The sequence below is a fragment of the Littorina saxatilis genome, linkage group LG15, assembly GCF_037325665.1.
Source record: "Littorina saxatilis isolate snail1 linkage group LG15, US_GU_Lsax_2.0, whole genome shotgun sequence".
NCBI lineage: Eukaryota > Metazoa > Mollusca > Gastropoda > Littorinimorpha > Littorinidae > Littorina > Littorina saxatilis.
The window spans coordinates 36,448,391-36,463,792 of NC_090259.1; the positions used below are offsets into that span (position 1 = coordinate 36,448,391).

The 15,402-nt window shown below is 43.2% G+C and overlaps 1 protein-coding gene across 1 annotated transcript in view; it reads right to left on the reverse strand.

Moving 5' to 3' along the window:
• Positions 1-2,620: 2,620 nt before the first annotated feature.
• The window catches only part of LOC138948002 (uncharacterized), a 36,654-nt gene continuing 23,872 nt past the window's right edge, over positions 2,621-15,402 (reverse strand). The window contains exons 10-17 of the mRNA XM_070319530.1: positions 12,945-13,126; positions 10,498-11,591; positions 9,570-9,685; positions 8,835-8,954; positions 7,093-7,353; positions 6,321-6,563; positions 5,376-5,525; positions 2,621-4,975 (exon numbers count right to left, since the gene is read on the reverse strand). Coding sequence (XP_070175631.1) covers positions 4,249-4,975; positions 5,376-5,525; positions 6,321-6,563; positions 7,093-7,353; positions 8,835-8,954; positions 9,570-9,685; positions 10,498-11,591; positions 12,945-13,126 — 2,893 coding nt within the window. The 3' untranslated portion in view covers positions 2,621-4,248. The remainder of the gene's footprint in view (positions 4,976-5,375; positions 5,526-6,320; positions 6,564-7,092; positions 7,354-8,834; positions 8,955-9,569; positions 9,686-10,497; positions 11,592-12,944; positions 13,127-15,402) is intronic.

The following is a 15,402-nucleotide window of genomic DNA, read 5'->3' on the forward strand; positions in this document are numbered from 1 at the left end:
GCGCGCGCGCGCGCGTGTGTGTGTGTGTGTGTGTGTGTGTGTGTGAGTGTGCGTGCGTGTGGGGGAGGGTGTGTGAGCAAGGGACAGCGAGAGAGATAGAGTATGAGTGTGACGTGTGCTTGCGTGCGCGTGTTAGATCCCACGCATGGGTGCGAGTGTGCCTGTTACAAACTTAACAGACCAATGACGTGATTTACGACAACATACATCATCAGTTACATCTGTCAAAAATTCAGAACAAATTTAAAATTAGATTGCTTTTTTGTCAGTTTAGACATTTAACCCTCCTTCTCAATTTGACGTGCATAATTTAAGATAGCTGTGCAGTTGCAGTTTTTGTGTTAAATATAAAAAGATGTATTTTGGACCATACTGATGTACCAAGCGTTCCATCAACATGTCAACTTGATGGTGCGTATACCCTTACACGGGTCAAAAGAACTAAAACGAATACAAGATTTGCGCCATGGGGTTGCATCCTTAAAACATCAGATCAAAAAATGGTTTTGGTAGTCAAGATGCAAGAAAGATAACTTCGACATGAGAATGATGCTGATTTATTTCCCTTTTAAAGACTGGCGCTCAGAATACGGTGTTTTGTAGATCAATTCACTTGTTGGCTCAAAATCGGCAAGTGAGCCTTTCCGTTTCATGATCACACACGTGCACGCATGCACGCACACACACATGCACGTGAGCACACACACATGCAGACGCAGACACACATACGCACGCACGCACGCACGCACCCAAGCACGGACGCAACAGTCACAAATCAGCGGATTTGAGTAATGAGATTTACTAGATTTCTTTTTTTTCTTCTTGAATACAGAACTGATATTTATCAGCACTTGAATAATACACAGAAAACGCTTTACTTTAAGAATACGATAAAAAGTTGTATCAAACGCCGCAAAAGAGGCAAGAAACATCACACATCATTCGCTTTTTGGTCATTATTACGTTTGTTGAAATCGCCACCAACCCCACCAACGACATTAAAAAGATAAACCGATTCTTGTCTGGATGTTGTTGTTTTTCTTAGCAGATGTAAGCTGTGCCACTTCCTTTCCATAAAACATTAAAAATCGTTTGCAGGCAAACGTGTGAACTTTCTCCATTGACGTCAGAGAGAGGAGAGTGACCAACTGGTGTCTCAAGATGTACAAGAGTGTGGTGACAGAGCTGGAGGACTACAGACCACTACACACTGCGCTGTCTACGTCGCTGGACTCCCCTTGGCAGCGAGGACTTTGTCGTGGAGAGGGAGAGGGCTACATACCACTTGGAGGCCTTGATAGCTGTGATTAGACTATAACTGGAATGATTGGTGGGTATCTGAACTACTTATCGCGATGTTGTGAACAGTACCCGACGATGCAAACTCGAAAACACACATGACATTCCGCAGTGCAAAAGCAAACACACGATTGTGGCTAACCAATATTGTGAATCGCACTAACATTCTTCGGTTCGAATATTGTGAACAGATCATGTACTTTGGCCCCCAACCCCCTACCCCCTTGCTAAAGGCCGGTGGCCTACAGCAAATAAACTATTCGTATTCGTATAGCTGGGAGACTGTCAAGACAAATTTAAACAAAAGGCTTCTTGTGATTTCATGCTCTTTTCCAGTCTTTGACTAAATGTTTTAACATAGACGGGGAAATCGAGACGAGGGTGTGATGTATGTGTGTGTGTGTGTGTGTGTGTGTGTATATATATATATGTGTGTGTGTGTGTGTGTGTATGTGTGTTTGTGTGTGTGTGTGTGTGTGTGTGTGTGTGTGTGTGTGTGTGTGTGTGTAGAGCGATTCAGAGAAACTACAGAGAGACTGATCTTCATGAAACTTTACATGAGCGTTCCTTAGTATGATATCCCCACTTTTTTTCTTCATTATTTGGATAAATGTCTTTGATGACGTCATATCCGGCTTTTGTGAAAGTTGAGGCGGCACTGTCACACCCTCATTTTTCAACCAAAATGATTGAAATTTTGGTCAAGCAATCTTCGACGAAGTCCGGACTATGGGATTGCATTTCAGCTTGGAAGCTAAAAATTAGTTAATTAGTTTGCTCTTTAAAGTTGTCATTAAAATCGATTTTTTTAGAAGCAGATTAAAAAAATGATCGCATTGTATTCCTCATCTTCTCCTGACATCAAAGATATACAGATATTTCATGTTAACTCTAAATATGTGCTCAGAATGAAAGCAAATAGGTTAAGTAAGTGCAGTCAAACACGTTTAAGCCGAACTCGCCCGGGGAATGAAAAATAGTTTCGCTTATCCGAGTTTGTGCATATCCGAGTTCGGATTAGCCAAACCTTTCCCGAGAAATTACCATGCAGTTCGGCTTAAGCGAGTTTTTTTTCAGGATAAGTTGTAAAATCACTTCGAATGTTTCTCTCTCTCTCTCTCTTTCTCTCTCTCTCTCTTTCTGTATCTCTCTCTCTGCGTGGTGTGTGTGTGTGTGTGTGTGTGTGTGTGTGTGTGTGTGTGTGTATATATATATATATATGTGTGTGTGTGTGTGTGTGTGTGTGTGTGTGTGTGTTTAAATGAATAAGTCAAAACAGTGACAAGTTACAGGTGCTTTCTTCAGTGGGGCTTTATTAATACCTTCTGTAAAAATAAATGGTGAAAACAGTGACACATCTCAGAAACAAAACCAAAGATTCCACAAGCAACTACGCTTTTGTTAAAAGGATTTCAACTAAATCATAATAAATTTAATGTTTAATGAAACCTTCTCCATTTAAAGAAAGAAAAGAAACACAATTAGACAATTTGTCTCTGTGGTCATAAATCAAGATGAAATCTCCGTAAACATAGAGAATACTACATGGCTTGCTGTGTCGTACCAGATTTGCACGAGTTTTTTTTTAAAAAATATTGAACTGCGAGCGAAAGCGAGCTGTTGACCCCTATACCGGGTGTAACGAGTGTAAATCTGGTACGACACAGCAAGCCATGTAGTATTCTGTTTATCCTACATACTGTACTTACGTGTATTTTACTCAAAACGTCCCTTAGTCGAGGCAGCCAAATTGAAGACGCTTGTTTTGGAACCTCGATCTTTTCTAAAGTAGCGTGCAATTTATTACGTCAAAGCGAAGAAACGTCACTGTGGAAAGTGTGGCGTGGCGTGTTGGTTCTAAAGAATTCATCGAGGGAAATTAGCGAGCGCATTTTTCTTCTTCTATAATGACGTTTGTCTTGGTCACTTTGGCATCGTAAGCTGGGGAAATAACAGGTCCCTGCCAGACTTACTTGACATAACCTCATGATCATTTACATGATATACACACGTGTGATTTGAACGATTAATATCTCATGAGTGTCTCTCTCACGTATGTAGGATAAATAGATTGTTGGCAAATGTTTTGTTTTGCTGCATGTTTATTGTGGTTTGATCTTCACCACTCGCTCAAAATGAGCACATACATTCCTCAGGTAGATTTGCTCTTCACACAGATCTGTTCCTTCTACACGTCATCAGTTTCCCCGCATAGGCCTACTCAAAAACAGGTGACGTGTTCGTTTCCGTAGGATAATTATAGCCGTGATGAAATATGTTTATGTTCCTGACGTGTTTTTCAAGCAAAAAAGAAAAAAAAAAGTCTCATGTTTAGACAGTGTTTAGAGTTTGGCTTATCTGTCAAAATCACGTTTGAGATGTCCGTGTTTGAGTTAGCTATTTTTTGACAGAGTTTGGCTTATCCGAATTAAAAATAGTCTTACAAAGAGGGGGGTCTGGCGGGGAATTGGTTTTGGTTTCTGATATCCGAGTTTTTTGCTTAAGCGTGTTTTGTTTAGGCGAGTGCGGCTGTACTACGGACGCGTGCTTCGCGGAGGCGAGCGTGACCCGTCTCGGTCTTCGGTAAGCTTATGGTTAGCCGAGACTATCTGAATGTAGTCTCGGCGATGACTGGTTTGTGGTGTTGATCTTGACTAAATGTTTTTAGATCGCTTCACGCGACTTGTTTATTTGTTTTGTAGGCTACAGCATAAAGCATGAGCATATCTCTTAATCAAGCCGAACATTTACCTGCTATTCATGATTTTGTCGTGCGACAAGAGTTTTCGTCCACACGAGATTCGTTGATTTGTCTGGCGCGGTCTTGTACAACATTAACTGTCTCAGTCTGTGTAAAATGTCATATATTGGTCAAAAATACAAATAACGCAATCACCCTATGTCTGTTTCTTCGGAGAGGCCCAATAAGAGAGATTACGCTTAGTGGCGTCATTTATCCGAGGTAGCAACACTAAACGTGTACATGCCACTCATGGTCTCCGACTCCTCCGCGGTAGCAAATATGCTGATGTCATCATTGCCTTCGTCTGGCGTCACTTCCGCTTCCCAGACTCCGTCATTCTTCAGCTCCATCCTCGTCACTCCCACGCTGACCTTCCTCAAGGTCGCGGCCTGCACGCGAAAGAGAGTAGCTTCCCCTGCCGAAACTTGTTTCTCCAGAGGCAGCAGGAGTTTCGCCTTGGCCTGATATGCCAGCTTGTGGGCCCGCGGGAAAGGCATGCAGGCTAGATCTCGGTCAGCGAATAGGAGGTAGTCAGCGACGTGATGGAAACCTGACTGCTCAGGATGACTGGCAAACACGCGCAGCATGTAATATCCACGTTTCGGCAGGCGGGCTTTTGCTGTAGCCCCGTCCTCTGTATATTCAAGAAGCGTGAAGTGGCCGAGGTCGTCGTCCATGCTGCGAGCGTGTCTCAGCTGCGTTCTCAGGTGAACGAATCCGTTGAAATACACCGGGACACCGGACTCACCGTTCTCAGCCTGGTAGCAAATGTCGGGTACACCGTGGTTTTGACCGGGTTGTGTGGTATCAGTGTAACTTGGCGTGCCCTGGCTGCCTCGTGTTAGTGAGCACTGTGTGGCTGTTGGGTTCTGCAGGCCCCACACGCTGTACTTGTCTGGGAATGGCTCTGGGTCTGGATGAGGCTCTTTGCATCTGCACAGAAAAAAGAACAAATCAAAGTGTGACAGTGATGACCCCGAGAAACGGGGCAGGTGTGTATCCAACAGATTCAAAAGCCAAATCAGCGGTTGGCGAATTGGTGAATTAAGTATCATAGTTTGTGTTTTAAATACAAAGTTCCATTTACTGGACCTTTCTCCCGCAAAGGTTCCGGTGAATCTACCACGTCAGTAATGGAAACGCGATGATTTATCAACTGGTGTCAGCCTGTTCCCAATATATACACGTACCGCCCATCCTGAGTCAATGGTCTAGCCTTCGATAAGTAATACAGCGCTTAAACTCTGCTTTTCTTAAAACACAGATTGACAGATCAATGTACGAGTAGATCAGCCTTTACGCCCAGAGCTGCAAACATAAGTATATGACGTACCTGATGACGTAAGTGACAAGCTGATGTAGCTTAGACAGATCTTGTCCCGCCAGCTGTCCCATGACGTCAAGCAGATAGGTGGCAGCACGTGGCGGTCTGACGTAGATGGTGCACGTGCCGTCAGCAGCCAGTGACGTCAGCGTGTTGGATCTGCATGCAAATGATAATGCTTGTCTTTTAGGCGCGTTGCTCTGTTGAATTTGGTCATTAACATTTCATGGATAGTTTAGCCTAGATAATAGGTAACACAGCACAAGCAAAGACGAGAGAGAGAGAGAGAGAGAGAGAGAGAGAGAGAGAGAGAGAGAGAGAGAGAGAGAGAGAGAGAGAGAGAGAGAGAGAGAGAGAGAGAGAGAGAGAGAGAGAGTGTGTGTGTGTGTGTGTGTGTGCAGAGCCGGACTACCGGGGGGGTTATGGGGGTTGCGCAACATGTACCTCACTAATTATTTTTTATTTTTTTATTATTGTTTATTTTATGCCGTTTCATGCAAGGAGCGACCATTTTCCTATCTCAGAATATGACCTACCCATCAGCTTCAGGGGGCAAAGCCCCCTGACCCCCACAAGGGGCTCTGCCCCTAGACCCCGCTAGGGGGAACATCCCCCTGGACCACCACTGGCAACCCCCCCTCCTCTTAGCCTAGTCCGGCCCCGGTGTGTGTGTGTATGGACGTGTGTTTGGACGTGAGTTCAGATGGTGGTGCCAGAGTGTGAATGGTGATGCCAGAGTGATGATTGTGGTGCCAGAGTGATGGTGGTGCGAGAGTGTGAGGAAAATGATGCAAGAATAGTGCTAGAGAGTGGATGGTGGTGACAATCGTATGATATGGATGGTGATGCCAGAGTGGTGCTAAAATGTCAAACAATTGAAAAAAATGGGGTCGCCGCAGTGCGGAAGTCGTATATGACGTCATCGAAAGTATCAATTTAGACAGATATGCTGACCTGTCTTTCGTTCGACCGGTAGGCCCTCGCTCCGTCAGGCTGACGCTCACTGACTGCAGAGGCTGCCGCGTTGCCCTGACCTTGATGATGACGTCATTGGTGACCTCAATCACCGTGACGTCATGCGTGAGGAACGTGAGACCAATCTGATGCGCCAGGCTTTCTGGGCGAGGACTGGCTGAGAAAAGCTCGAGCGTAAGAGGCTCCTTCAATAACTGATGCTTTTCACTCTCCTCCAGATTTCTGCGGAGAAATACAACAGATCGTGGACAATATTGAATCACTGCTTTATAAGCTACCAAAATACTTTGAAAGCCTGTCTTTTCTGTAAGTGAAACGAAAGTAGAGCAATAGTCAAACACAATGACTTTCAAGCGAAAGGCTGTTCGTGTAAAATGGTGAAGCTGTTTTAGACACCCTATCAATTCCCTTTTATCAACGCCCCCCCCCCTCCCCACCATCACCTCCGAAATCCAACCCACCCCTTCCCTTTCCGGCTATGAAAAGTAACTCCCGAAACTATAAAGTTTGGAAAGCTTACCGCTGCAGATGAGTCACAGGTCTATAAGTAAAAATGCAATAAGTAAAAATACAATATGGGACATTTACACCTCATTTTCCACTCTACCAAACGTTGACGGAATCTTCCAAGCTTTTATCGGTCCTTTGACGAGCAAGGCGTGTTCATTTTGCTGAAGTAAGTGAAGGTGGGTCCTGCAACAAATAGTCGTGCAGGTTACACGTGTCAATACCTTATCTGGAGGATACCTACCCATCCATTAAAGGGAAGTGACGCGACACGAACACGTCTGGATCTGTCAAGAACCAGTTTTCCTTGAACTTGCAGTGGAAGTTGCCTTCCTTGTCAATATGACCGGCGCCCCACGTGACGTCCAGGGGACGCCACTCTCCCTGCACATGCACGAGGTTCCATGAGTGGTTGGTCTTAGTGTCGACAGTGTACACGTCTTCTGGGTCGTGTCTGTAACCCTTGGCCAGGCCTTGAATCAACAGACACGGAATGTTGGCCTTCCTGCAACAGCAACAGTCGTGAATGATTTGTTGGGGAAATTATAATTTATTGTCAATAAAAATAAATCTACTTACGAGTGAACGTTCTCTGGTGAATGCATGTTTTTTCTTACTTGATTGAATACCTTCATAACTTCTCGTTCTGTGTCCACTAAAGAAATCATTGATCATTACCTCGCCGGCATTTTGCAAGCGAGCCACACGATGTTGAGATAAGTTCATTATCTGTTTCATGATAAGTGTTTGTCGGTCTACTTCAAAGACCCCTGGGTCGACGTACTAGTAAATGTAACGTTTTGTTTTGTCAATAATAAACTTTTCAATGACCTACAATTCTTGTTGGTTTTTTAGATTTAGAGGGAAAGAAACCGTACCGCTGTCTGATCGAGAAGTTTATTGTCTGCGTTTTTCTTTGTCGCATTGATTCAGAAACACAAAACTTCAATATCTTTAAGCTCTACAACATTATCATTTGATGCTCTTAGCAAAACTGCTCATGATTTTGCAAAAAGAAACAAGTCGCGTAAGGCGAAATTACTACATTTAGTCAAGCTGTGGAACTCACAGAATGAAACTGAACGTAGTCCGCCGCTAGTGCAAAAGGCAGTGAAAGTGACGAGCCTGTTTGGCGCTGTAGCGGTTGCGCTGTGCTTCATAGCACGCTTCACTGTACCTCTCTTCGTTTTAACTTTCTGAGCGTGTTTTTAATCCAAACATATCATATCTATATGTTTTTGGAATCAGGAACCGACAAGGAATAAGATGAAATAGTTTTTAAAACGATTTCGGAAATTTCATTTTAATCATAATTTTTATATTTTTAATTTTCAGAGCTTGTTTTTAATCCAAATATAACATATTTATATGTTTTTGGAATCAGAAAATGATGAAAAATAAGATGAACGTAAATTTGGATCGTTTTATAAAAAAATAATTTTAATTACAATTTTCAGATTTTTAATGACCAAAATCATTAATTAATTTGTAAGCCTCCATGCTGAAATGCAATACCGAAGTCCGGCCTTCGTCGAAGATTGCTTGGCCAAAATTTCAATCAATTTGATTGAAAATTGAGGGTGTGACAGTGCCGCCTCAACTTTTACAAAAAGCCGGATATGACGTCATCAAAGACATTTATCGAAAAAAAGAAAAAAACGTCCGGGGATATCATTCCCAGAAACTCTCATGTCAAATTTCATAAAGATCGGTCCAGTAGTTTAGTCTATATCGCTCTACACACACACACACACACACACACACACGCACACACACACACACACAGACACAGACACACACACACCACGACCCTCGTCTCGATTCCCCCTCTATGTTAAAACATTTAGTCAAAACTTGACTAAATGTAAAAAAGAACAAGAAGAAAAAAAAAGCAAGTAAAAAGAAAGAAAAAAAAAGCTAACAAACAGCAATACCCAAACCTTGCGAATGATGAATCATGTTTAATACACCGAGCATATTACTCACTTGCACAGTTCCATGAAGAGCTGAGAGTACCCCTGGCACACAGCCATGCCTGACTGCAGCACTGCATCAGCGTCTTGCGGTTTGGAATCGCTCCCTGAAAAGTAGCTGCCAGTGTCGTATCTGAAACGAAAAAGGAGAGTGGTGGCGGACTTTAAAAAAAAAAAGAAAAAAAAGGCAAAACAAGAAGCAAGCACAAACAAACAAACACAACTTTTACAAGATGCAAATGGCAGAGCATTGTTGTGTCTGCAAGCAATCAGAAAAGAGGCTGCAGGGAAAATGTGTACAAGTGATTGTCGTACTTTTGCTTTTGATGAGGACTGACTCTAAAGATGAATAAGAGTTCGACTAGCCAACACGCATGCGAAGAACGCCAACCATTACCCCCGAGGAAAAGGAGGAGTGGATAGAGAGGAATTGATGTGTAGAGGAGGAAGGGAGAAGGAAGAAGAGAAAGAGTATGGGGTGGTGGTGGAGGGCAGGAATGGAAGCGAGAGGAGATGGAGAGGTAGGATGATTAGTGGGACGATGAAGGGAATGGAAGAGGAGGAGGAGGAGGCGGAGGAGATGGAGAAAAAGGAGGAGGAGGAGGAAGGGGAGAAGGCCGTGGCGAAAAAGAAGGAGGAAGAGGAGGCGGAGGAGGATGAGTAGAAAAAGGAGGAAGAGAAGGAAGATGAGGAGGAGGTGAAAAAGGAAGAGGAGGAGGAGGAGGAGGAGGAGGAAAAAAGACCTCACTCCACGTTGAAGGCCAGCCAGCAGAAGAAGGCCCTGACGATCTCCAGGTCAGTGTTGCACAAAGGCGTCAGGTAGTCTACTAAAGACTCCACGCTGCTCGCTGCACTCTTCGGGGTCTGTAATCAATCCAGCAATCAATCAATCAATCAATCAATCAATCAATCCACCCATCAATCAATCAATCAATCAATCAATCCTACCATTCTACCATCCATCATTCAAATCATCCATCCATCCTTCAATCAGCAGACAAACAAACAAACAAACAAAACAAAAAACAAACAAACGACCAAACCGTCACTAAAATGTCTCAGGTTTCAAGCGGGACGAACGCGGTACAGATAGCATAGATATGTTTAAGCTGATCGGTTATTGAAAACCATTGAGACAAGTAAATGAAAAGTATGCCATCATTATTTTTACAACTAGTTGTCGCATACGAGTGCACTTAACTGAGGCTACGACAGAGGTGGTGTGGTTGTCGAAAGTCAAACATATTATTAAAAGGTACTGCCGAGATGAAGCTTCCTGAATATGAATGTTACTTCGTGTTTTGTTTTATGATTCTGAACATTCTGTGCATACAATAATGTATTTTTAATCTGAACCAAGTATTTCCTTTGAATGATCTTCACGAGACTGTGTCTGTGTTGGTTAGACATATTCCATCGCGGGTACACGATCATGTACACCTGTACTGATCTGATCAGGCTTTCAGCTTTACATACACATGAGGTACGAAATTAATTCATAACAATCGAACACTGCCAAGGATGTAGGTTTAAGGTGTGTATAAATGACGACGGAGGCTCTTAATTGTCCCATGTACAAGCTTTAATATATGGATCCAAGGCGATATATAAAATGGTTTACACAGGAAGGAAGGTATCTGTAAACAGTTGGCGGAGCTACACAGTACCAGACTCACGTTTCCCACAAAGTTGTCCAGTTCAGCAAAGTCTGCAGGATCAGGGATCAGCTCTTCCTGTGTCTTCGTTGGAGGACTTAAAAGGGGAAGTTGACCTTCACATTTATCTTGACCTTGAAATTCATCTTGATCTTGACCTTCGTCTTTGCCTGGACCTTTATCTTGGCCTTCACTTTCATCCTGGCCTTCACCTTCATTCCGACCTTCACCTTCATCCCGACCTTCACCTTCATCCTGGCCTTCACCTTCATTCCGACCTTCACCTTCATCCCGACCTTCACCTTCATCCTGGCCTTCACCTTCCTCTATACTTTTCACCTCCTCTGAGGGGTCAGTCGTATCAGGCTCATTTGCTTTGTTGGGGGGTTCGTTTCCAACAGGAAATATCATTTCTTGTGCAGCACCCCTATCCTCCTTAGCGGGCAGTTCGTTTAGATCGTCCTGTCTCCCGACGTCCAATACGTCAACTGAAGGGTTGCTTTCGTCCTCAAATCTGATTTCAGTGGACAGATCATTTTCATTTAGACCTTCGCTTTCTTCAAGATCCTTTGTGTCACTGGAAGGATCAATTTCATTCTGAACTTTAACTCCGTCTGTAAGATTCTCTTCTTGCTGAATTTCAGGTTCGTTTGTACGAAGGTTTTCATCTTGGACTGTACCTTTGTCTGTATCTGCAGTGTTACCTGAATGGATGCTGTCATAATTGTGTCCTTGAATTCCGTCGTCTGCGTCATCTTTTTGTAGAACGGCGTTCTCCTTTTCCAAAGGGATACTCTCGGCTTGAACGGCTTCCTTGTCACAAGACTGCTTTGCTTCTGGAGCTGAAAGTGAAACTCTTTCTGAAGCCTCGATTTGATCCTCAACTTTGTTTTTATCTGCAGACTCGCTCTCGTCGTGACCTGTGACCTTGTCCGATAGGTCTTCTTGGTTATTTTCTTCTTCAACTGTAAGGGTTTTCGAAGCCTCACTTTGGTCCTGTTCTTCGGTATTGTTGGGAGCCTCGCTTTGGTCCTGTACTTCGGTATTGTTGGGAGCCTCGCTTTCATTGCGAAGTGTCACCACTTGCGAAGATTCGCGTTCTCCGTGATAATGCCCTGAAGGAAAAAAAGGAGATAAAATATCAGAGCTTTTGTGGCTCGCAAAAACAAAGAATAACTTTCCAGTTTAAGGCTGTAAGTTTATGTGTGCATCTCTTCACAATGGTAAAGCGTTTCCATATATCCTGTCAGTTTCCTTTCATCAGGACTTTCGCAAACTAACCACCAAACCGCTCATATCTGCCCCCTCCAACATTTACATTTAAATTTAAATTCACATCTTTTAAAGAAGATGAAGGTTTGTGCATTGTGAAATGCTACGCATTTATGTAATTGCGTAATTTGTTAAGTTCTTACAATTTAATTTAATTAAGTAAGAACTTAAAAAATGAAACTGACAGGATATATGGAAACGCTTAACCATTCTGAAGAGATGCACACATAAACTAATTAAACTAGATGAACGGACAGACGGACGGACAGACAGACAGACAAACAGACAGACAGAGACAGACAGAGACAGACAGACAGACAGACAGACAGACCGACCAATTATATTACTTAATTAATTATAAACAAAAAATAATTGTAAGAACTTCTTTAAACATTTGAAGTTGTGCTCAAAAGCAAACGAAGTGTTTTTGTTTACAGTGGGAATATGTATGTATGTAAGTATACAGATCCGTTGACATTGAACAGTGCTTTGATTCTGCCTTCACGTGTCGATTAGTTTCAAGTTAACACACACAATAACAGCACTGTCGTTACATTGTCCAAGGGGTTATTACCGCCGCTAGCACTCATGTGTGTGATATATTAGCCCATATATTGCCCTGCTTGCTATGTCAATGGCTGGCTAAACTAAGATACCAATCACCAAGCCGAATGAGCGCACTGTAGGCTAATTGCTGGGATAAAGTCTATGCTTGTTACCTGTAAATGCCATCGATGAATGATCTAGCTAACAATTATCACACTTATACCACTAATTATCAAGCAAGGAATGGTATACAGGCTTTCAAAGTGAGAAAACGTATGTTCACCTGTCTTATTCGTTTTAAATACGAAGAAGCAATGATACTTATGAACGACAAGAAACTGACAGAGAGATAGATACGCTGTGAGACGGACGGACGGACAGACTGGCGGACGGACGGACAGATGAACGGACAGACGGACGGACAGACAGACAGACAAACAGACAGACAGGGACAGACAGAGACAGACAGAGACAGACAGACAGACAGACCAATTTACGAAATCAATTACTCATACATGGTACCCGCACACAGCCAGCTAGCAAGCCAGGCAAAGAGACAAACAGACAGGCAGAAAGAAAAAGAGACATAGAGAGATACATGCACATTATTTCACTGTACATTTAGTTGTGAACGCAAGTTAAAGACCTACCTTCGGGACTGATGTTTGTATCATCGTCTTGGGATAATTGCTCCTTGTTGTTATTCGTTATCTCCTCCCCATGTGTTTTGTCATGTGTGTTGATGTCAGCGTTACCGTTGAAAGGGACAACATGTGTGCTTGGCTCCACAACACCTGTGTTTTGAGATGATCCACACCCCATGGCTTCACACCTGGAGAAACAGAATGTATATACCACGGAAGCTAAACTGCATAAAGTAGACGTTGTGATTGTCTTTTTCTTGTTCTCATTATTCGTGGTGTAATTACTGTTTTTGTGTGTGTAAATAACAGTTGTATCAGACAGAAAAAGAGACGTGCACGCAGACAGACAGACAGACAGACAGACACGCAGACAAACAAACAGACAAACAGACAGACAGACAGACACGCATACACACAGGCAGACACATAGACAGACACACACAGACACACAGACAGACAAACAGATAGACAGACAGACAGACAGACAAACAGACAGACAGACTTACAGACAGACAGACAGATAGACAGACAGACAGAGAAACAAAGACACCGGTAGATACACACAGAAGCAGACACACACAGAAGCAGACACACACAGAAGCAGACACACACACACGCACACACACACACACACACACCAAAACAAAATCATGCAAACCTTCTTGCTGAACTTCAACGACAGCAGTCCACCAGGAACTCCAACAATACTAGACACATTCTCAAGACAGTACAGTAGAGTGTCACGCCAGAAAGTCACCAAACGTGTGCACTATGTAACGCTAGTCTCTGTATACTTGACCGCCACGAGACAATGCACACTGTAACAGCAAGGCAGCAACTTTGCTGGACTCGCTCTATTTAACAATGCAAACAGAACAGGGGCAACCATTGTGCCAGCGTGATATTCATTCTGAAGACATTACTGTTTCTCGACACAAAATGTAAGAGAACTGCTCTGCCTTCATAATGTCGAAATGTCTGGTTTTACTTACTGCCACGACAGAACAACGCATTGTCGTAACGGTGGCGTCCCGACTCGCCCCCCTCCATCTCGCCACTTCCTATATCACCCCCATTTGTCTCACGATTTGCAATGAGCGGTAGTTCGCCCCCACTCATCAGAGTGCGTCTCTGTCACCGGCACACTTAATATATATAAATATATATGTGTGTGTGTGTGTGTGTGTGTGTGTGTGTGTAAGAGAGAGAGAGAGAGAGAGAGAGAGAGAGAGAGAGAGAGAGAGAGAGAGAGAGAGAGAGATGAAATCTTACAATTAGTAAAGAAAAATATAGTTTTATTTCTGTTCACGTGGATTTAGATGATCAGCAAAAATTAAGCTTACCTTGATCATATTTCCAAGACTTTCAATGTTAAACGTCATGATGTACAACCTCTATACATTTCTAATCTGCTTTGTTTCTATTCTATCAATCCTAAATTGGAAGGCGTTGAATAAAACAAATGTTTACTGGATAACTCGGGTACAAATGTGATTTGTTTTGTTTAATTGTTCTGATCAACGAACATCAAAACTTTAATATGACTTCATCGCATGGAATATACGTGCCGCGACGATTTGACATCACTGACAGGTTGAAAGCAAGCAGAGCGTGAAGTCAGCTACTACAAAGCGGGGGCGGGATGGGAGGGGGCGATTCGGTACCTCGCCGTCGTGACAAGGTTGCTCACTCCATTAAACAAAGCAAACACAACAGGAGCGACGATTGTGCCGCCAACAGACTTATCCTAGCTATGCAAGAAAAACAATTTCACCCCGTGGTACCACAGTAGGGTCATTCTATGGTACCCAGTGATTGTTCCGAAGGTGGTCTCGACTGCTCGCTCATTTGTGTGGACTTCCTTTTGCTGACTTGGATCAAATTGCATTCTTATTGGCTAGGAGGTATCGCTGTGGTGGTAAAATCGCGCGCCCATGAGAATGTAGTCAGACTCACCCGTGCAAACCCCAGCTGTCACAGTCTATCTATTTCTTGTTCCGTCTTTTACTCCAACCCTAGCTGTCACAGTCTATCTATTTCTTGTTCCGTCTTTTACTCCAACCCTAGCTGTCACAGTCTATCTATTTCTTGTTCCGTCTTTTACTCCAACCCTAGCTGTCACAGTCTATCTATTTCTTGTTCCGTCTTTTACTCCAACCCTAGCTGTCACAGTCTATCTATTTCTTGTTCCGTCTTTTACTCCAACCCTAGCTGTCACAGTCTATCTATTTCTTGTTCCGTCTTTTACTCCAACCCCAGTTGTCACAGTCTATCTATTTCTTGTTCCGTCTTTTACTCCAACCCTAGCTGTCACAGTCTATCTATTTCTTGTTCCGTCTTTTACTCCAACCCCAGCTGGCACAGTCTATCTATTTCTTGTTCCGTCTTTTACTCCAACCCCAGTTGTCACAGTCTATCTATTTCTTGTTCCGTCTTTTACTCCAACCCTAGCTGTCACAGTCTA